At 37.2% G+C, this 23,645-nt stretch overlaps 2 protein-coding genes across 3 annotated transcripts in view; both read right to left on the bottom strand.

Moving 5' to 3' along the window:
• Positions 1–821: 821 nt before the first annotated feature.
• Positions 822–3,166, bottom strand: LOC127799015 (pentatricopeptide repeat-containing protein At2g13600-like). 2 transcript variants are annotated; one of them, XM_052332693.1, is made up of 2 exons: positions 2,744–3,166; positions 822–2,621 (listed from the first exon to the last, which is right to left on the bottom strand). In XM_052332693.1, the coding sequence occupies exons 1-2, from the start codon at positions 2,760–2,762 to the stop codon at positions 946–948; spliced, it is 1,695 nt and encodes a 564-aa protein (XP_052188653.1). In that variant the 5' UTR covers positions 2,763–3,166; the 3' UTR covers positions 822–945. The 2 variants fall into 2 exon arrangements, with proteins under 2 accessions (XP_052188653.1, XP_052188652.1); XM_052332692.1 differs by having other exon boundaries at positions 822–3,165.
• A 1,063-nt stretch (positions 3,167–4,229) lies between these two features.
• Positions 4,230–23,645, bottom strand: part of LOC127799396 (SAL1 phosphatase-like) — an 85,280-nt gene continuing 65,864 nt past the window's right edge. Inside the window, exons 5-10 of the mRNA XM_052333397.1 lie at positions 13,908–14,118; positions 13,731–13,829; positions 13,510–13,663; positions 4,764–4,938; positions 4,517–4,592; positions 4,230–4,423 (exon numbers count right to left, since the gene is read on the bottom strand). Of these exons, the coding sequence (XP_052189357.1) occupies positions 4,772–4,938; positions 13,510–13,663; positions 13,731–13,829; positions 13,908–14,118 (631 nt within the window). The 3' untranslated portion in view covers positions 4,230–4,423; positions 4,517–4,592; positions 4,764–4,771. The remainder of the gene's footprint in view (positions 4,424–4,516; positions 4,593–4,763; positions 4,939–13,509; positions 13,664–13,730; positions 13,830–13,907; positions 14,119–23,645) is intronic.

Raw genomic sequence — 23,645 nt, 5'->3', positions numbered from 1 at the left:
CCCATGAGTTCTTTTCAATGGCTCATTTTTGTTTGGAAGACATACTATTCATCCAATTCCGACATGGTTGACTGGATTGACCGATCCGATTGTGTCATTATTAGCCGGTCTTCCAAAATTCTCGTGAAAATGACTAATATGAAGAAAATAATAAAAGAGATTTTGGAACAAAAGAAGTTGATGCTTTCACAAGAAGACCAGCCAACGAGAAGAATCCCATTTGCTTTTGAAATAATGGAAAAATCTCTTCCCAAAAAATTTAAAATACCCCAACTAGCTACGTAGTCAAGGAAGGGAGATTCCCACGATCACGTTTAAAACAATAAGTCTCTAATATCGTTGCATGAATAGGAAGATACAATTATGTGTCGAGCTTATACTTTAACATTAATAGATCATGCCCATGCTTGGTTCAATAGTCTTATTGAGGGATCCATCTCCTTAAAGAGAGGAGAAGAAAGAGACGATTTAATTACCAAAAGGGCCCTCATATTTGGAGAAATATCACTAAGGACCTAATAGTAAACTAGTTGTGCATGTTACCTATCCTCTTCATCCAACACCTTTTATTCTTTTAACACTGATCCAACGATCAATGAGCATGTGCACCGATACATCATGTGTACCCTAGAATTTTCCAAAAACATGCAACTATGCAAGAGAGAAAAGAAAACTCCTTAAAGTGATTTTCCAACATCTTTGGTTCATTTTCCAAAAGGGCGGGGTGGAATATGAGCACTCCTTAAAGCGATTTTCTATGGTGACCATGATTAGCAAAATCCTTTATCACTAGTATTTACTTCCAGGGGAACTCCCAATAATAGTTAAAAGGACTTGATTTCTCATAAGCTTTCTAATAGCATTCCAATTGCGTTTCCCAGTAAATGATTTCAAGTATGTTTGAGCAGATCCCCTTGCAATTGCAAATTTGTACATCCAATAAGATCAGGATATTACAACATCTTCAGGAGAAAATACAATGTCATGAAGATATCCAGCACCCTTCATCTGATCTGCTAGTTTGTGAAGTAACTCATATATCTCCCCTATCCTGTAATGGAACCTGTCTTTGGTGACAAAGTGGTGTCTCGTACTCCTCACCTCAATCCAACTATTACCAGCTTCCTTAGTCAAACCCTTCGTCTCCATTAGCACTCTCACTTTCCGAGCATCATCCCATTTTCCTGCAGCGACATATATGTTAGACAGCATAACATGTCTTCCAGCGTTTTTAGGTTCCAACTCCAACAAAGTTGCGCCTGCCCTACAAGCAAGATCCAAATTGCCATGGATCTGACAGGCACTCAAAAGCGCACCCCACATCCCAACCTGATTCAATCCTTTTGGAGCTCTCTCTATTAGCTCCGTTGCCTCCTCAAGTCTGTTTTTCCTTCCAAGCAAATCAATCAACATAGTGTAGTGATCTGATCTTGGGCTTATAGTATAATACCTTTCCATCGATTCCAAAACTTGGAGTCCTTCATCTACCAGACCTGCGTGACTACAGGCAGATAACACGCCAAGAAATGTGACATGATTAGGTTTTATTCCTGCTTCTACCATCTTCTTGAATAGGACAAGTGATTCACGGCCATTCTTGTTTTGAGCAAATCCAGTTATTAGGGAGTTCCAAGAAACAATATCCTTTCTGGGCATCCCCTTGAATAATGTCCAAGCAGATTTCATGTCTCCACACTTGCAGTACATGTCAATTAAAGCATTGAATAGATACAAATTAAACTTGTCTCCACCACTATTACTCCTAATAATGAATCCATGAAGCTGTTTCCCTCTGTCAAGAAATGCAACATCTGCGCAAGCACTCAGAACACTAACATACGTAAAAGCATTAGGCTGGATACTTTCTTCCTGCATTTGGCTGAAGAGATCTAGGGCTTCATCAGGATGCCCATTTTGGGCAAACCCTGCAATCAAAGCAGTCCAAGTAACCGTGCTCTTGACGGGCATTTGATCAAAAACCCTACAAGCATCTGCCAATCTTGATGCCCGGGCATAAGCGACAAGCATGCAAGTCCAAGACACAACATCCCTTTCCACCATCTGACTAAAAATAAAAAACGAGTTATCAGGAATCCCACATTTCCCATAAGCATCAATCAAAGCATTATATACTGCAACATTAAATCTCACACCAATCACCAAAGCAACTCCATGAACTTGGCGCAATAACTGCAATGCACCCAAACATGCACAACTGCCCACTGCACTAACCACCGTGAACTCATCCATAACCACCCCATTATACTCGTTCTGCAGTCTTCTGAAGACAGCTATTGATTCCTTGTAAAACCCATGGTGGCTTAGACTAGAAATCAACGAATTGTAGCTAACAAGGTTTGGCTCAGGCATCTCATCAAACAAGTGGTGTGCTCTATCAAAACGCCCCATCTGAGAGTAAGCCGAGATGATCGTGTTCCATGAATGCGTGTTTTTGGTCGGAAGATCATCAAAAGCCTTCTGGGCACAACCCAAAGACTCGCATTTCGAGTACATGTCTACGAGACGATTGGCCAGGAAGACGTCGAGAGCGAGCGCGGTTTTGATAAGGTATGAGTGCAGGATCTTCCCCAGCCTGAGGTTTCGGGTTCTGATACAGTGTGCTATCAGGGACGCGCAAGGAGGGGTAGGAATAGGATCAATAGAAGAGATGATCATTTGCAGCTGGGTTTCTACGAATTTGAATATACATAAGAGAGAAAAGGCATCAGCTGAAGTCTCTTACCTTTTTTAAGAATTTGCATCAGCTGTAACGATGACAATTAAAATTAAATTAATTCTAATCTCAACAAGAGGATCTGATGCTCCACCTGCAGTGCTCAACCATCAATAGAGAGAGAGAGAGAGAGAGAGAGAGAGAGAGAGAGAGAGAGGTTCTATTCATCCTATCCCGATCATTGGCAACAAAACTTCAAAGGGAAAGGGAGGCTCCACTCAATCTACTTGGTCTGCTGGTTTAGTGATCATTGACAAACTTTAACCGGATGCTCAACTCAAGTCTTTTTCTTGCTAAACCAAAAAATCAAAGATTGCTGGGAAGGAAGAATGGACAAATTCTACTTTGTGTATTATTTTGTATCAATTTCGTTGGTGGCCTCCACTGCAAGTTGTCCTGCCCACCGATGGCAGCTGTAACTATTGAATCTGGCCGATCCTTCTCTTTTTGGGACCAAAAGGTGAAATCCTTCGTCCCGATCAGCTCTTCTCCATTGATAGGTGATGGTGGAAGGAAAATGTAGTGTGAATTACATATACTCCTTATAAGAAAACTAATTCCAACAAAAGTAAAAATATATCACGTGATCATGAGAAAATATTTTTCATAAAAATTTTAACCAATCAAACACCTCAAAAGCTAAAATTTAAGTAAAAAATAAATATTGTCTATAAAAAAAAATAACCAATCAAACAGATCCTTTATGTATTATTTTTTATCAATTATGCTACTAACAAAATTCACCTCAACATACCTTTGAGTTTAAAATATATAGTTTTAGGATAAATAGATCTATCTCTTATGTTCTAAATAAATATTTGAACATTAATTCTTTTAGTGATAATTAAATAAGATTAAATTAAATCTTACATAAACACACACGTAAAATAATATCATAACCACTAACTTATAAATAAAATAAAATATAATAAAAAACCAATCATTACTGTATTTTTCTTCTTGTTAAATTTTAAGAGTATATCCCCATGGGTGTCCTAGAAAGCAATTGTTGTAGTTTACATTCAAATGTCTTTACCAATTGTCTCATGCATTGGGATAGATTTCTAAAATTTCCTTCTTCCAATTGTTTTATTTGAATTCCTAGAAAACAATTTCAGTCACCCATAGTGCTCCTTTTGAATTCTTTTTGCATGCGACTAGCAAACACTTCACACATATTGCTTGTTTATGACGTTGATATGATGATGTGATCAACATATATGGACACATTTTTATCCTTACTTTTTATGTATAATATAATATAACACATGATATGTTACTTTTAGATTATTAATACTTAACAAATGTCGATTATGAACATAAAATTTCAATTTTAAAGCATTTTTTTACTCAAATACCAACCACTACAATGTTACTTTAAAATTAGAATTTTTACTAAATGTGGCAATCTTATCTTCCCAGTAATAAAATTCCCATGAATGACTATCCAGTAATATTATTCCGGCGAAAATAAGAGGGAAAACACCAAACACCATATTGCAAACCTGGAGATAGTAGAAGATGGCATTTAAGCATAAAAATTACAGAGGAAAATGGGTTGGTTTTACAACTTCTCTCAATTTCTCATTCTTAACTTGTTCAAGCCATCTAAGACCACTGCTCACTCTTGTCACTGTGACCATGAGGCCCATGCATATCAGCTTTTGATCCTAATTATTTTGCTTCAATCTGCCAACAAAAAATAAAGAAAAAAGATCGAATAGACCGACAAAGGTGGCACCGGACCGGGAAAAAGAAAAACAAAGAAAAGAGAAAACCTGCCATTTCAGTTCAGCATGGATGAAGAAGACCCCAAAGTTTCTACTCTCCAGCCACCCTGGAATTTTGATTGTCGCAGCTGCATCATGCATCCATCCGTTCAACATAGAAATACAACGGATGGCAAAAAAAAAAAAAAGAAGACATTTTTCCCGACTTGACAGCCAATTTTGTAACAGAAAAAGGCATTGAGAGAATGAAATGTCGACCAAAGGGGGAAGGCAGAAAGCAAAGCTTAACATAATCACACCTTTGAAGTCACAAGGATGAAGAAGCCTTCTCGTCAAGCGATTCTCTCACGGCCTTCAAGAGCGAAGGCATCAATTTTGGATTGGTAACAACTATGCCCGTGTCAAGATCAAGATATCTGCCCTTGGAGAAATCCAAAGGGTTTCCTGCAGCATCGGTGACAACACCCCCAGCTTCTGCAAAATGGGTTGATCGATTAGCTAGGGAACTAATAAATGAAGGCCAACTTCAATCTATAGCGCTGGCTACCATTAACTAGCAAAACAAAGGGTTTAAGACCAATTGGATTGACAAGAAGAGCCGGGACTGACAGAAGAAATTAGGTCCGAAAGGAACACAGATTTAAAAGGGTTCTTTGAGTAACACACGCACAAAACTTAAAAAGGGTATATCCAGGGCATGCATCTAGAACAAAAACAATAGATAACCGCATCCCAAATCTACATCATTGATAAACTAACGATTCCATAAATCTTATATTCATTCATGGCATAAGATTATGAGACAAGAGAACTTATATTGACAGGATTTTAAAGCTATACAGGGAGAATGCTTGGCCACTCAACATAGACTAATGTTCTTAGGCATCCATGTCAAAAACTGGAGAAGAAATGATTCATAAAGAAGCCCAAGAATCAGGTGGTGAGATCTAAAGGTTAAGACAAGTTGTTTTCAAGGAAAAAAAAAGTGTGAGAAAAGGATTTGACTGAGGAGAGAAGCACGGTTGAAATGGCTACACTATTAGAAATATGGCAGAAATGGTTCGAGGAGAATCGAAGGAAAAAATCTCAAGTCAAAAAGAGTCTTTGGGGTGGAATTAAGACATACAAGAAAAAATCAAAACTAAGAGAGCTTACACAAAGCCTTTATATAAATGTCATAATGAAGAAAACCTAAAAAGGAATATTTTGGCTTAAAAAAGAAGCAAAGAAGGTAGAAGTAAAAACACTTACAAAAATTTACACCAACGACTTGACAAAAAAAGATATGTATGCATCCATGCATGCATATATATATATATATATATATAAATAAACACTAAGGGAAGAGGAGAAGAAACGAAGGATTTGAGCCAACTGAAATGCATAAATGACAAAAAAAGGAGATTAGTAAATGGGGGGAAGGGAAGGGGGGGGGGGGGGGGGTGTTGATATTAAGGAGAGGTTTCACAATGTTATTGAATGAAGATGGAGAAATAAGTGTCATGGTGTGGGATATCTTAGTAACTTTAAAGAAGATAAGAATTACATGTTTTATAGACTTATATGTCCAATGAAATAAAGCAAAAACATTGAAAATGGTGAAGATTAGACCAGAAAATATATCCTGGTAGAAGCATGGAAATGCATGGGAGAGTAGAGAATTCTTTTAATTAATGAAAAAAATAAATGTGATCCTTAAATCAAGAAGGATGTTGAATCAATGGACTTAAGTGCCTACTTATACGAATAAAGGAGATGTTCATAGTTGTGAAGATTATAGAGGAATCCACCTAATGAGCAAACATTAAGAAGAGAAATAGTGTCTGAAAACCAATTTGGTTTCATGCTTGGTAGGTCAACAATAGAAGCATATATTAGCTAAGGTGTTTGATAGAAACATATAGCGATAAACAAAAGATCTAAGATGGTGTTTATAGATTTAGAAAAACCTTATAACAAAGTTCCTAAAGAAGTCTTATGAATGGATTTTGAGTAGAAAGGGATTTGTATTTGCATATATACTGGTTATTGAAGACACATTATGGAGAAAAACCCATGTCAGAACATGTGGGGAGAGATATTGAGGTTTTCCAATTACAATTGGACTGCATCAAGTATATACATTTAAACATCATCTCTTTGCCCTAGTAATGGATAAACTCAATAAACCTATCCAAACAAAGGTGCCTTGGTGTATGCTATTTGCAAATGACATTGTTATAGTGGAAGACAAAATAAGGCATCAATACCAACTCAAGATATGGCGATTTTAAGCCAGGCAGATTCAAAATTGAATACATGGAATGCAAGTTTAGACTTTGTTAAAAATACAAGTGGATGATATTATAGCAAAACTTGAAGATCAAGTCACCCAAGATAAGATTAGTTCAATTACCATGCATCAATCATTCAAAAAGATGGAGAAATTAATGAGGATGCTATAATGGAAATGAGGCAGGATAAAAAAGATTCTATTGAGCATAAAAAGAACATTTTATAAGACAATTATAAGACTAACTTTGTTGTGCAACACATAATGTTGGGCAATAAAGCACCAACATTGCAAAATATATAAGCAACAGAGATGAGGATGTCATGATGGATGTCCAACAATATAAGAAAAGATAAAATTAAAAATAAAATTATTTGCAATAAGGTTAGAGCGGCTCCTATTGGAGATACGATAGATGGGACATAATTAAAAAATTGTTTGGTTATGTAAGAAGAAGACCAATCGAGGCTCTTCTAAAGAGAGTGGATAGAATCAAACAAGTCCTTAACAATAGAGGTAGAAGAAGACTAAGAAAGATTTGTAAGAGACTCTTTAGCATGATATGAATCATCAAAGCCTTACAGAAGATAAGGCCATAAATAAAAATAAGTGTGCTATTATTCATGTAGTTGACCCTATACAGTATGATTAAGGCTCGATATGTTGTTTATTCCATGGAAAAATACTATAGGAATTATGAACAGTATGATTTTGGAAAAATAGAAGCTATACAAATTCAATGTAATTGACTTTTTTTTTCCTAGGAAAAGCTAAATAATCCAATCATTATTGCACCAGTCAAACCAAAATTTTCACCATCCATTCCCTTGATATGTTCATTAGAAATTGAAATTATAATGCATTGAATTCTAGAAAGCAAGAAGTTCTCATGTGACAAAGTGTAAAGAGAGGTCATAATCTCCTAGGTATGTGCTCTATAAGATTTATTTCATGAATGGTGGTAAATTCTACCGTATGCTATATTGTTTGAGAATATGTTCTCAAGTTTACAAATTCATTACATTTTGATAAACTAATCTATAACCTAGCCCCTATTTCCTCACTATTTGATCATGTAAAGACCCCAAAAATTTGAAAGAAATTAAAATTTTTGAAATTGAAATTTCATGGATTGAATTGTTAAAAGTGGGGAAAATAAAATGGTAAATTTAAAATTTGAAATCTATTCGATAAAAAAAAAAAGATAAGAAAAAGAAAGGAAATTGGGTTGGTTGAATGTGAAAAAACAGGTTACGATCTACTATGAGGAAGGGCTCGACTTGTGCCTAGTTGGACCACAAGTATGGTATAAATTAAGAGGGAACCTTAGGGTTCTCTCTATTCTTTGTGGGCGCCGCATGGCAACACCAGCATCTCCCTTATCTGATCACTGCAATCCACCATTCACCCCTTATTCCCTTTCACAGAGAAGCCACCACTACAAACCACCAATGCCACCATTTCTCACTGCCATCGCCACACCTCGCTAGCACAAGCCACCATCTCTAGTGCAAGTTGCCTCCTCCTCCTTTCCATTCTTTGGCAATGGTTACTGCCTAGAAACACTGCCTCTGCCATTGCTGCCACTACCTTGCACCTCACACCGCCGTGACCCTCAAACTGCCATTAATTTGGGGTAAATCTCAACTTTAAACCTAGATCTACTAAGATTCAACTACTAGTTCTTTTTGACTTTTGATTATGTGGGTCACTGACATGAGAGGATTCTTATGGTTGGTTCTAATCATCTGAATACTTCATAGGCAATGGCCAACAATGGTTTTATTCAAAAAATGGTAACCTTAACTGAAAAATTAATTTTTAGATCCATTAAAATCTGATCATGGATCGCTTTAATCTTTTGATTGTTAATCACCACAAGTGGGGGATTCCGGTGATCAATTCTGATCACTGAAACCATTGGCCCCTAGCTGGCAATCGACCGTCAGTAGTGATGCCACCATGAAACCTGCCTTTTCTTTGTTTTCAGCTAAGGGGCTATTTGGCTATGTTAATTGAGTTTTGGGCTTCATTTTGAATTTTAAATTGGGCCTTAGTCCTTTTAAGTTAAAATGGGCCGTAAAAGTTTATAAGATTATGACTTGGTCCCTAATTTATAAAAATACGAATTGACCCCTAAGTTCTGAAATTATGATTTGGACCTTAAACTTCTAAAAAATTATAGAATTGGCTCTTAAACAATCACTTGATCTTATTGAATTTATGAACAAATTTTCAAGGAATCCAAATGTAATATGTTACAGGTATATAATAGATATTTAAATGGTAATCTTATTTAGAGTTACAAGCCTAAGCTAAAAGAAAGTTTGGGATATTTTTTGTAAAACTTACTATTTAGTACAAAAGCAATCCTATAAAAGGGGTAAATTTATAATGTTTTAGACTTAGTTATCATAGGCTTATGCAACCTAATTTGGTGCTATTGATTTGATTGTATAGGTGATCCTTAATTTCTAGACTTCAGGTTAACTGAATATAAACCAATACAACAACAACAACAACATATCCAGCCTTTATCCCACTATGTGGGGTCGGTTACATGAATTCTAGACTTCCATGTATTTCTGTCTTTTGTCATATCCTCATTTAGATCCATATATTTCATATCAAATTTTAATATCTCTCCCAAAGTCTTCTTGGGTCTACCTCTACCTCTTTTTGTGACTAATTGTTCTATTTCATCAACTCTCCTCACAGGAGCGTCTCTTAGTCTTCTTCTCACATGACCAAACCATCTTAGTCTAGTCTCTCTCATCTTCTCCTCGATTGGCACTACTCCGACCTTATTACGAATAACTTCATTTCTAATTTTATCATTTCTTGTATGTCCGCACATCCATCTTAACATCCTCATCTCCGCTACACTCGTCTTTTGCTCATGCTAGTATTTGACTGCCCAACATTCTGAGCCATACAGCAAGACTGGTCTTATAGCTGTCCTATAAAATTTTCCTTTCAATTTTAATGAGATTTTACCATCACATAACACCCCCTATGCATTTCTCTATTTTAGCCAACCTGCCTTAATTCTATGTGCAACATCCTCGTGGATTTCTCCATCTTTTTGAATCACTGATCCCAAATATCGAAAATGGTATTTTCTTTGTAAGATTTGGTATTCTAATTTTATTATAACATCATCCACTCTTGCATTTTTACTAAATTTGCATTCCATATATTCTGTTTTCTTTCTACTTAATTTAAATCCCTTAGATTCTAAATTGTTTCTCCACAACTCAAGCTTAGTGTTCACTCCTTCTTTTGTTTCATCTACCAACACTATGTCGTCTGCAAATAGCATACACCATGGCACATCTGTCTGAATATCTTTAGTGAGTTCATCCATTACTAGGGCAAATAAGTATGGACTTAGTGCAGAACCTTGATGCAGTCCTATTGTAGTTGTAAATGGTTCAGTATCCCCTCCGCATGTTTTGACCCTTGTCTCTACACCATGATACATGTCCTTAAGGGCTTGTATATAGGCTATTTTGACTACTTTCTTCTCTAAAACCCTCCATAATACTTCTCTAGAGACCCTATCATAGGCCTTTTCTAGATCTATAAACACCATATGTAGGTCCTTTTGATGATCTCGATACCTTTTCATTAGACGCCTCAGTAAATATATAGCTTCCATTGTTGACCTACCAGGCATGAAACCAAACTGATTTTCTGACACCTTTGTTTCCTTTCTGAGCCTCTGCTCTATTACTCTCTCCCAGAGTTTCATGGTATGACTCATTAACTTAATTCCTCTATAATTTTCACAGTTTTGAACATCTCCTTTGTTCTTATATATAGGAACCAAAGTACTCTTCCTCCACTCATCTGGCATCTTTTTTTATTTAAGGATGGCGTTAAATAGTTGCGTTAGCCAGGAGATGCTCTCTTCTCCCATGCATTTCCATGATTCTATTGGTATATTATCTGGTCCCATTGTCTTATGATTTTTCATCTTTTTTAATGCTTGCCTTATTTCATTTGAACTTATGCGTCGATAGAATGTGTAGCTCACATTCCCTTCGGAGTTACTAAGATGTCCCAACCTAACTTTTGTGTCACCACCATCATTGAATAATTTTGTGAAATACTCCTTCCATCTCTCCTTAATCGCTCCCTCATTTACTAAAACATTTTGATTATCATCTTTTATGCATTTCACTTGATTTAAATCCCGTGTTTTTCTTTCTCTTGCTTTAGCTAATTTATATATATCCCTTTTTCTATCTTTTGTATCAAGTCGTTTATATAGATTCTCATATGCTTTTGACCTTGCTTCACTAACAGCTCTTTTTGTTGCCTTTTTTATTTCTTTATAATTTTTTTGATTTTCTTCATTGTTGCATTGATATACCGCCTTATAGCAAGTTTTCTTATTTTTAATTTTTAATTGTACCTCTTCATTTCACCACCAAGACTTCTTAAGGTTAGGGGCTCTATCATTTGTCTCTCCAAGGACTACCTTTGCCGTGCTTCTCAGAGCATTAGCCATTTCTTTCCACATTTGGTTTGTTTGTCTTTCTCCATTCCATTCCCTTCTACCCCTTAATTTTTCTTTGAAGATTAGTTGTTTCTCCCCTTTTAAATTCCACCATCTGATTTTTGGATTTTGTTTTATGTGATTTTTTCTCTTCCAATTTCTTACTTGGACGTCAAGTACTAGAAGTCTATGTTGAGTAGTCAAACACTCTCCCGGTATCACCTTACAATCCCTACAACATAACCGATCCTCTTGTCTCATGAGGAAGTAATCTATTTGGGTGCTTGAGGTGATATTTTTATATGTGATTAAGTGTTCGTCCCGTTTTTTGAACCTAGTATTGGTTATAATGAGCCCATATGCCATAGCAAAATCTAGGATAGATTTACCCTCATTATTAATTTTCCCGAATCCATACCCTCCATGTACCTCTCTATATCCGTTTCCGTCTCTATCCACGTGCCCATTTAAGTCACCTCCTATAATCACTTTCTCTCCTATAATCACTTTCTAATTATGACCTGGTGTCATCCTGACAATCCCGAAAGATTTGAACAAGATACTAGAGAGCTAACTTAGGTAAGGCTTAGATGGACTAATTGTTCTACCTACCAGGCAAGTACTTTGGACACATGTAAAAGTAATTATGTTCCGACGTGCTATCTACACCATGATACACGAATGCCATGTTCTACCATTATACGTTGTTTATTACATGAAAAATCACGTTATGTCATTTGCATGTGGGATTAGTTTGAAATAACCTTGGATGCTCACAGTAAGGATCTATGAGCCTTGGTGTACCATGTATATGCATCTGCTTAGTCCTAATGGCTGGCGTGTCTACATTTCTATTACCCAATGTTGGGTTTCAATGGCCTGGGGAGCCTAGCATTGGAATCAATATCACTATTGTTTACACATTCATCTGATTTTATTCCATTTTATTTTATTGTCATGACTATTTTTTGATATTGCATTATATTACATTGTTTTATTAACATGCTTGTTTACTATTACAAGATTAATCATTCAGTTTCTGATATTGCATCAAATACTAAAAACCATTACTATAGACTTTTGGGGAATGAGCACCCTGTTTGTGGACTCATAAACAGTTGAAATGACACTGTACTGCCTTAATTGTGATCCTTTCTCTGAAGCTTTTTTTCTTACATGACCTAGTTATTATTGCCTATATTATTATTAAATCATTTATGTTATATCTATATCAAAACTATCTACAGAGTGTCTACATTTCATGGTATTTGCATCCTTTCCAATGGTCATGGCATGCCTTTGTTGCTTGTGGGTCCCTTGTGGGCTCACCGTTGATATTAACATTTTTCAGGTTCTCTTTGACAATGTCGTGCAACTAAACCAGCCTCATCAGTTTTGGGCATATTCTCTTCCTAGACACTTCGTGTGGACAAACTAACACTTAGTCCAACATCAAGTTTTGTATTTCTTTTCTCTTAGCGTGATATGAATTTATGTTTCATATAAAAGAATTAGATTTAATTGTAATTCTGTTACTGGTTATTGGACATAAAAGTGACTGATTGTATTCCATAATTTTATGTTAATTCTATATAAGCAGCTTGTTAGGTCTCAAAGGTTAGGGTTACTTTAGCATTGGGATCAACATCGGTCACGGACCCATTTTTTGAGTCGTGACATGTCTATTAAAGAAATTGAAATTATAATGCATTAAGTTCTAGATAGCAAGAAGTTCTCATGTGACAATGTAAAGAGAGGTCATAATTCTCCTAGCTATGCACTCTACAAGATTTATTTTTTGAAATAATGCTAAATTCCACCATATGTTATATTGTTTGAGAATATGCTCTCAAGTTTACAAATTCATTACATTCTGATAAACTAATATGCTCTCAAGTTTACAAATTCATTACATTCTGATAAACTAATCTGTAGTCTAGCCCCTGTTTCCCCACCATTTAAATCATATTCCTGTTCCTCCTTCAAAAACAATCTCTGTTCCAGGTAAAATAAACTTAAACAACAATAAGATATCACAAACATAAAATCAGTTACCCTATCACAATCACCATTCACCTCTCCCTCTCACTCCTAATAGTTATTACAAAGGGTAGATATACTTCGAACATATTTTTTATCTTTGGTTCACCAAGTAGAACAGATAATTTTCAGAACACTATTTTGAAGAACAAGTGACTTTCTATTCACATGACAACAGTATGGCACAGAATTCCGACACTAGTGTCAGACAACGAGAAGGATTTATTACCTGTCACAACAACAGCTCCTGCTGCATGGTCCCATATCTTTTCACGATATCCTTTGTGAGGAAAACGCAAGTATATTGCTCCATCTCCTCTGGACAGAGCACCGTATTTTGCCTGGCTATCAATTCTGACAGGTGGTGCTTTGACACCCAGTTTCTGTTTTTGCATTAAAATAAGAAACTGTTTTTCTAGAAATTAGTAGACTGATAAAGAGAGGGAGCACCTTTGCAATTGAGCTAGTTAAGTCACGCATAGAATGTGCTGCTTCAAATGATTCAAAGAAAGATGCTTCTTCAGGGTTCTCTGTAGCACTGACATGAACCTGAAGGAATATGTAAATCATCATCTATTAGCGTTACAATTGAATATCAGCTGCCTATTACTGTATGGGAGCATCAACCTTTGCTGGTGAAGAGCCATCTAGAGACTGCATTTCAGTTCCAGCTCCAACTTGAGCAAAGAAAAGACAACCGACTTTGTCATCAGAAGGAGGCTGATCCTGGATACTAACGGGCATTACAGGAAGATTTGGACAAGCAAGGACACCCAACACGACTTTTCCTTCATCTAGCAGTGCCAGTGCTATTGCATATTGGTCTCCTCTCAGAAACCTATACAATACAGAACATCAGGCTACAAGCACGTCCCAAAATAGTACTGAACCTAATCACACACACACACACACAGAAATTTGATCGTGGAAAACTAAATGGAAAAACAACCAGCCATAAACTAAGCAAAAGCACACCATGAATTTCAGGCCCCCAAAATAGAACTGAATTAAAAGAAAAAGAAATAATGTGCAGTTAATTGCAACATGTGTAGTAAGAAGTAAATAGTGCAGAGGGATTCAAAAACAAGCTAGACCATTGACTAGCATTGACTAACGAGTACATGCTCACTATATAGTCACGTAATCTGTTAACAAGCAGCCAGCATCCAGAAAAGGTAAGCATTCCAACGCAATAACTTACACGCAGACCAAATAATTCATAATGTCTCCACCCAAGAGTAGGCCAGTGAGAGACAAGGTGGACCCCGACAAGGAAGAAGCCATTTTGGTCCCTACCCAAACCAGTATCCTAACGTTCAAGAATTCAGTAAATTCTAAAGTAAGCTTATAAAAGAGAACCAGCTGCTCCCAATTCTAGAAAACTCACACAAGAGTAGGCCAGATAAAGACCCTAGGCCTAGCAATATAAAATTTCTGGAAATTTTGCTTTATCGTAATCTCAAATGTTCCAAACTAAGTCAAAAGAGCATTACGACAAAAATCATTCCAAGAATTGCAAGTCTTCAAGGAATGGATCCGTTCAAGTTTTCAAAGCAAAACCATCAACCTGGTACTCCCACCACACCTCAGCAGACCAAATAATTATCCACTTTGCAAGCCTCTCCTCAAAACAATTAAAAATTGATGTCCCATGTTAAAGATGTCCCAGAAATATGATTACAAGAACGATGCAACTTAACCAAATAATTATAATTTTCAGCTTTCATCTTGTTTTTCCATAAAGAAACAGATTCTTAAGCAAGTATAGTAGCTCACACCAGTTGTTTAATCAAATTTATGTACAGAAAGCCCTATATTCAACCACAAAATTCTGAACAGTCTCTTAGTTGCTGAATTCCTTTTGAGCTGCTAAAACATATTGCACATTAATGACATTAGACAACAAGCCTTGTTCTTTTATTGCAAGAGACAATATCAATGTTTTAAGAACCAAACCAGGCATTGAACCAGAAACAAGAGAGGATCAAGGGGTAGTGGTTGGACTGAGGTTAAACCTGTTAAGAGAACTGATATTGGTAAGGTGAAGCATCAAACGGTGCCGTTTGAGCTTGGAGATAGGAAGGCCACGTGTGGCAACCGCAGGTTGCCTTGTGGCACCAGTAGGATGGCCACACGCAACAACCATCCCTCACTCCATCAGGCGCCCGGTTGCCTTTCCGTTGGAATAATTGATCGTGTTGCACGTTCTGATCTCAGCCGCTCATCCTATCTTTATGAGTCTCTATCTCAGTCGTCCAGCACTGATATTTATCTCTTGCCTCAGGATATGAAGAGATAGACAAGAAAAAGGGGGAAAAGGGAGAAAGGGAGAGATTGTTGTCTTCGGCCTAGGGTTTTTGGGGGTTTTCTCTCAGGTTTGCTTTGTAAATGCTCTGTATATGTTTTTCTTTATTCTCTGGTTCGATAGGGATAAACCTCTAATTTGTATTTGTGATTATTGGGCAATTTTGTTAGTGAACTAGTGATGTACAAAGAATGTTTGTGAGTTGATTGTGTGGGTGTAATCTCCGTTTATCATATAGTGCAGTGAGCTCTTCTCACCAGAGCTCAACATGGACGTAGCCCTAAATTTTGAGGTGAACCACGGTAAATCCTCGGCCTCTTCTCTTTCCTTTATACTTTCAGTTTAAGTTTATATTCCAAGTTTGTGTGTAAGCTTCCAGCCAGAAAGGTAAGTTTCTATGATTGAACTTGGTCTGTTTTTTCCCTAGAGTGTTTCGTCTATTTGTAACAAGAACGAATCAAGCGATAAAGAAAACTTGGAACAAAATCACACACACAAGATCGAATTTATGTGGCTCGGCAAAGAATGCCTACGTCCATGGTCACACTAGGTGTTTTTTCACTATTTGAAAATGTTACAATTACAAGAATCATACCCATGTATTTATATACGAAGACTAGGGAAAAAATAAAACTCCTAATTTGGGCCTATTTAGGTCTCAGGCGTATTTAGATTTTGGGCTTGTTTAGGTTTTGAACTTGTACCTGACTCTACATAGGTGTCATAAATTGGATCAGGCTCCACATCTCCAACAATCTCTCACTTGGAAACTGATCTTCAAACAGTAGCAAACGCTTGTGACTTTGCTTCTTCCTTGTAACCCAAATGCTCCTAGTGTGGTGCCTAGTACCTCTTCATCATTAACCATGGAGGTCGGCTAAAGTAATGCATAGCCTCAGCTTATCAATAACCTTGGTTAACATGTTTGTTGGGTTCTTCGATCCAGGAATCTTCTTCAATGGCAATATCCCATCAAATATCAGCCCACGAATATGATGATATCTTAGTTGAATAGCACTTACATGGAACGCTAGATTCTTGGCAAGATGGATAGCACTTTGAATGTCACAGAAAAGAGCACACAGCTATCCTATTTCTTGCCCAACTCTTTCAAGAAATTCTTCAACCAAATCATCTCTTTGCTAGCTTTTGAGATAGCCATATATTATGCTTCGATGGTTGAGAGGGCAACACATTTCTGTAGTCAAGGCATCCAACTAACAGTACCACCCAAGGTACAGACATAGCTAGTAGTACTTTCCCAACAATCCAATTCACCAAGTCTGCATCAGAAAATCATTGTAAAATAACACTACTCTTCTTAAAACAAGGTACCATACCTGAAGAACCTTTCAGATATCCTAAGAGCCACTTTACAGCTTTCAAATACTCCTTTCCTTGCTTTGACATGTATCTGCTAACAACTCCCACTACATGTGCTGTGTCAGGCCTGGTACACACCGTAGCATACATTAAGCTTTCAACAATTGATGCATATGGTACTCAAGACACGTATTCCAATTCCTCATCCATCTTTGGTGAATGCTTCTTAGAGAGATTGAATTGATATCCCAAGAAAGAGCTTCTGATCTTTGCATCTTAAAGACTAAACCTGCTCAACACCTTCTCTATGTACTTCTCTTAAGACAACTTCAGTGTTCCTTCTGATTTGTTTCTTGCGATCCTCATCCCAAGTATATGCTTAGCTGGTCCCAAGTCCATCTCAAATTCCTTTGCCAATTGTTGCTTCACTTTGTTGATCTCCTTCATGCTAGACCCATTACCTTGGAGCCTGTTTCAAGCCATACAAGCTTTTTTGTAACTTGCATACAAGGTTTTCTTTGCCAGGAACTTGAAAATCTTCCGGTTATGCCATGTAGATGTCTTCCTCAAGGTCATCATGTTAGAATGAAATCTTCACATCTACCTGCTTAGATGCAAATTTTCTACAGCCACAATACTGGCACTAATCTAATAGTAGCCAACTTGACTACAGGAGAAAAAATCTTAGTGTAGTCAATTCTTCTTTTCTGTTGGAAACCTTCTGAAGATGATAAGAATATGGAAATTGAATCAAACTTTTATTCAATTAGTTCAAATATCCTTTACATACTCAATCCCTATTTAACATGTACATAGAGAACAAATATGGAAACATAAAATTAAACCCAAATAATCAGCCTAAACATTCTAAATATTGGATCTCATTTTGCCTCAATCTCAATCTCTTACCACAATCTCCTCCAAATCCTCTTCAAATCATTCAGGATTTCAACACTCCCCCTTAAGTTGGATCATAGATGTTGATCATGTCCAACTTGCAAATAAACTCTTCAAAGCTAGACCTCTGTAACCCCTTAGTGAATATATCTGCCAATTGTTCTCTAGTAGGGATATAGGTCACGTAGATTGTCCCTTTCTTAATTTTCTCATTTATAAAATGTCTGTCAACTTCTATATGTTTAGTCCTATCGTGCCAAACAGGATTATGGGAAATACTGATAGCAGCTTTGTTATCGCAGTAGAGTTTGATGAGGAATTCTACTGTGATATGTAGTTCCTCCAAAAGCTTTTGTAACCATAGTCCTTCACACATCCCTTGTGCAACAGCTCTGAATTCAGCTTCGGTACTACTTTTGACTACCACACTCTGCTTCTTACTCCTCCATGTTACTAGATTTCCCCAAACATAGGTACAGTAGCCGGTAGTAGACCTTCTGTCTTCTGCTGAGCCTGCCCAATTTACATCTGTATAGATCTCTATCTTCTTACTGTCTCATTTCTTAAAGAATAGACCTTGCCCTGAAGAGCCTTTCAGATATCTGAGAATCTTATATATCGCTTCTAGGTGACTCTCCTTTGGTGAATGCATATGCTAACTGACCACACTTATAGCGAAAGCAATGTCAAGTCTAGTGTGAGATAGGTAGATCAATCTACCTACTAGCCTCTGATATCTTTCTCTATCCACAGGCCTTCCAACGTCTTCCATTCTTTTCCCTGCCTCGATCGGAGTATTACTTGGCTTGCAACCAAGCATACTAGTCTCAGTCAAGAGATCAAGAACATACTTTTTTTGAGAGACACTAATTCCCATGTTTGATCTGGCGACTTCCACTCCCAGAAAATATCGCATTTGACTTAGGTTTTTTACCTCAAACTCTGTGGCTAAGACCTTCTTCAATCTCTCCACCTCTCCTATGTTATCTCCAGTGAGTATGATGTCATCAACATACACGATCAGAATGGTCCTCTTCCATCATTGGATTGTTTGAAGAACATAGTATGATCTGATTGTCCTTGTTGATATCCTTGATTCTTAATTACCTTCGCAAATCTATCAAACCACGCTCTTGGTAATTGCTTGAGCCCATATAGAGATTTCTTCAACCTACATACTCTGGTTTCTTTTCCTTGTAAAATCTTGGTGGTAGTGTCATGAATACTTCTTCTTCTAGTTCAACATTCAGAAAAGCATTTTTGAGGTCAAACTGATGGAGTGGCCAGTCCAAGTTTGCTTCCAAGGATAAGAGAACCCGTACAACATTCAGCTTTGCTACTGGTGCAAATGTCTCAGTGTAGTCAATGCCGTATGTTTGAGTGAACCCCTTTGCAACTAGGCGGGCTTTGTACCGTTCTACTGTTCCATCCGCCTTGTACTTCACCGTGAACACCCACTTACAGCTCATTGGTTTCTTCCCCCATGGCAACGTCATCTGTTAGTGTAGGTGCTCTAGACCCAATCAGATTGGGCATGTTGTACACTGACAATTGTAATCATGTTTATTATTTAAATAAGGAGTTGTTTAAATTCACAAGAAGTTATTCTATTAGTTTCTTGTTATTATTGTAATAACCGAATGAAACTAGATAGAAGTCCATATGATGTATACTGTGATTAATCTTTAAAGATGTGAGATAGTGCATCACAGTTTCTAGACATCATTAAATGTCCCAAGTCGTAGCAATGTCAAGAATGGACATTGACAATTGCGGTAAGACTTGTTTGTGCTATGTTTTTGCTATGAGATAGCAATGGGGGTCTTACACTCATAGGCATGGAGATGTCTACACAAGTATATAGGTGACCAATGTTGGAGAACGTGTCACTGGACATGACTCACCATGAAAATCATTTTGGTTATATGTTGATGGAATTCTCATACGAGATGGGTGTAACTAATCCTTGGACCTGAGGTTGTCACGGTCATCTCGTAAGAAGACTGATATGCTTTGACATCGTTTCGATGGGCCTAGACAAAGGCTTCACGTGGGCGATCGTTGGGTATATCGTGAGGTTTATGGAGATGGGTGCATAGCCAAGATGGAACTCGTCTATCCCTTGATAGAGGATGATGTATCTAAGGCACCTTCGGTGGACATTCACTTTAAATCCATGGCCATAATGAAAGAGATCAATAAGGAGTTATTGATTCACTTTCTATTAAGTGAGATATCCGAATAACCGAAGAAAAACTTATGTGATCATAATCAAGCAACACATTGCCAACTTGAGATCACATAGGATACATTGACGAGAGGATCGAATTACACGGTAACCATGCTTGTGAAAGGTTATTTGCGGATTATGAATTCTTCTGAATAATTGGGTAGGCATGATACCTTGCTAGAGGCCAATCTTGTCTTATGTGTTTGTACCGACATATTGCCAACATATTCGGAAGTCTAATGAGTCATACGCAATAGGCACGGTCCCTGGCTTAAACCGGGAGAGTGGACGTATGGTTAAGTGGGACACTTCGGCAAGAAGTTGTGCAGTCGTAGGTTCTCACGGAAAAAGAACAAATAGACGTAATGACGTCGATATGACGAGGAGTCGTCATAATGGAAAGAGTTTCCTAAAATGGCAATTGATTAAATTAGGAAAGAGTTTCTAATTTAATAATTTTCTATTTGTTGGAGTGGCAAATAGGAAATAAAATATATTTGGACTAAATTAGATTTGGGCTAAATATTAAAATAAATATTATATTTGGACTAAATTGAATTTGGGCCAAATATTAAATATTATATTTGGACCAAATTAGATTTGGGCTAAATATTAAATATTATATTTGGGCTTGAATTAGATTTGCGCCAAAATATTTTATTTAAACCTATAAAAGGATTTGGGCCATTTAATTATATTTCTAGTTTGACTAGAATAAGCCCTCTTAAGATTCTAATTAAATTAGAATTAATGGGCTAGCCCCATCTATTAGGGTTTTACAAACCCTAGGATATTTCTCTATAAATATCCCTTTATGGGTTACCCAAAATTGTAGTGAGTTTTGGTGTCGTTTTTCAAGAGTTAAAAAACGTATTGCCGTTCACTCTTCCCCGTTTCTTTTTGGCATCAATTTGAAACGTGGGCGTTCTTTTGCCGTTCACTCTTGCCAACGGAAGCGTGCCGCGTATCACGAGTTAGAAGCCGGACGCTTGGACGGCTATAATCCGCGAACGACTCAATAATCTAAAGGTTAGATTTATTTATTTGTATGTGAATGATTTGATTTCGACGTTAATCTAATTGCTGGGATCGAGGTAAGGTTCAAAATTTTGAACTACGCTGCTTGCTCCGTAGCAATCTTGGTTTACTTTCATCATCACCTCCCAAGTTCCATTTTTTTCTAATGCTCTTATTTCTTCCATCACTGCTTCTCTCCATTCTGGAATCCCCGAGGCTTCTTGAATATTCTTAGAAATCTGGATTCTGTCAAGATTAGACGTAAAAGCATGACACTTGACAGAAAGAGCATTGTAATATACAAATTTTGAGATAGGATGGAGAGTACATGAACGAGGTTGTTTCCTAAGAGCAATGGGTAAGTCATCAAGATTTTTTACCTGATCAGGATTGGATTTTGGCTCATGAGTAGTCGGAGCGGTAAATCACACCAAAGATCACTAAACTTTAGTGTGTTTTTCATTTTGGTCACTAAACTTCAATTCTTTTTAATGTGATCACAGAAGTTTAAAAAATTTTGTAATGTGGACCACATATAAGATTTTCTAACTAATATGGCAAATAATAAAAATTATTCTGCAATAACAAACAATCAGAATGTGCCACGTGTCAATATATAATAATATTATATTAAAATATTATTGCATAATATTTTTATTGTTTGCCACATCAGCGCCACGTCACCCACTCCGGCTATAAAGTGGCTGAAAAATCTTATATGTGACCACATTGCAAAACTTTTTAAACTTTTGTGATCACATTGAAAAGAATTAAAGTTTAGTGATCAAAATGAAAAACACACTAAAGTTTAGTGATCTTTGATGTGATTTACCCGTAGTCGGAGCTATCACCGGTTCAAACTCTTTTGGTGCTTCGGATGCGAGAGTCTCATTAGGCTTTGATTTAGGTCTCCTTGAGTAGACAAGTGTCTCCCTGTCTGTTTGTTTTCTCACACCTCCCCCTGAGTTGAAGATTTCTTCTGCGTTGGACAAAGAAGGAGAGGGTGTATTGTAAGGGGTAGACTCAAAGATCGCAACATCGAAATCTGTGTCTGAGGGTCGAGCTTCACTCAAAGACTCCCCCTAAAGCAAGTAGTAGGGAGTATGCTAAAAAAATGTGACATCTAGACTAACATAATTTATGTGAAAAAGAGTCATAACATTTGTAACCCTTCTAAGTAGGGGAGTAACCAAGGAAGACACATTTGAGAGTTCTAGGATCTAGCTTAGTATGTTGGGAGGCGTGAATGTGGACAAACACGATGGACCCAAAAACACGAAGTAGGAGAGATGAACTGAGCCAAGAATCAGGGAAGATCTCCTGGAACTTTTGGAGAGGCGTTGCAAATGAGAGAACTTGACTAGGCATTCGATTGATGAAGAATGCAGAGGTCAGAATGGCATCACCCCAAAAGTTATTTTTCATGTGAGAGGTGAACAGTAGGGCACGAGCTACCTCAAGAATATGTCGGTTCTTCCATTCAACAACCCTATTTTATTGGGGGGTGTGAACGCAAGAACTCTGGTGAATAATACCTTTGTCTTGAAGATAGGGGCTCAAAGAATGATTGAAGTACTCAGTGCCATTATTAGTACAAAGAATTTGGATTTTTGTGTGAAATTGGGTGTAAATCATAGTGTAGAAGTTCATGAAGACAGAACTAACCTCAGATTTATTATGTAGTAAATACACCCAACAGAGACGAGAATGGTCATCAATAAAGGTAATAAACTATTTTGTGTGGGTCCTATTGGGAACTCGTGAAGGCCCCCAAAGGTCACTATGAATCAAAGTAAAGGGCAGTGATGGTTTATAAGGAGATGAGGGAAAAGTAGTGCGAGGATGTTTTGCAAGTTCACAGACTTCACAATGTAAATCCAAGGGAGTTTTATTCGAACAAAGTGAAGGAAACAAATGTTTTAAATATTGAAAACTTGGATGGCCCATTCGTTTGTGCCATAACAAAAGGTCACTATCCCTAGGACTAGATGCAGAATTACAAATAGGAGGATGACACTGTTTACTCATGTGAGCGTCATCAAAGTAGTAGAGTCCCTCGCATTCCTTAGCACTGCCAATCGTCTTCCCAATGATAGGTCCTGGAAGACACAATGGGAAGACAAAAATGTAGCTGAGCAATGAGATTGGTTGGTTAGCTAACTAATAGACAACATATTGCAAGACAGATTAGGAACATAAAGAACAAACGCCAAAGTAAAAAATTCAGAGATACGGATATCCCCCTTGTCAGCTACTGGGGATAAAGTACCATCTGCAATTTTTACTTTCAAGTTACCAGCACAAGATGAGTGTGTGGAAAATAAATGATGAGTATCAGTCATATGGTCGGATGCACCAGAATCAATAATCCAGGGAGTACAGCGCGAAGTAGTACTAAGAGCAGTCAAAAAAGTACCATTGTGGGATAAGGAACCTGATGGCAGAGGAGTAGAAGACTGACTCGAGGCTTGAAAGGTCGAAAAAAGAGCATATAACTTCTCAAGTTGCTCGGGGTTAAAACCCCCAATAGAGGCTAATTGAGTGTGATGGGTTGTTTCTATTTGCTGTTTAGTCAAGGCCTGGTACCCATGGG

The sequence above is a fragment of the Diospyros lotus genome, chromosome 4, assembly GCF_014633365.1.
Source record: "Diospyros lotus cultivar Yz01 chromosome 4, ASM1463336v1, whole genome shotgun sequence".
Taxonomy (NCBI): domain Eukaryota; kingdom Viridiplantae; phylum Streptophyta; class Magnoliopsida; order Ericales; family Ebenaceae; genus Diospyros; species Diospyros lotus.
This window is presented reverse-complemented; position numbering and strand designations above follow the sequence as displayed.

Bases quoted from the DNA above. Each gene is read 5' to 3' on its own strand.
- LOC127799015 (XM_052332692.1), bottom strand. From the start codon at position 2,676: ATGATCATCTCTTCTATTGATCCTATTCCTACCCCTCCTTGCGCGTCC.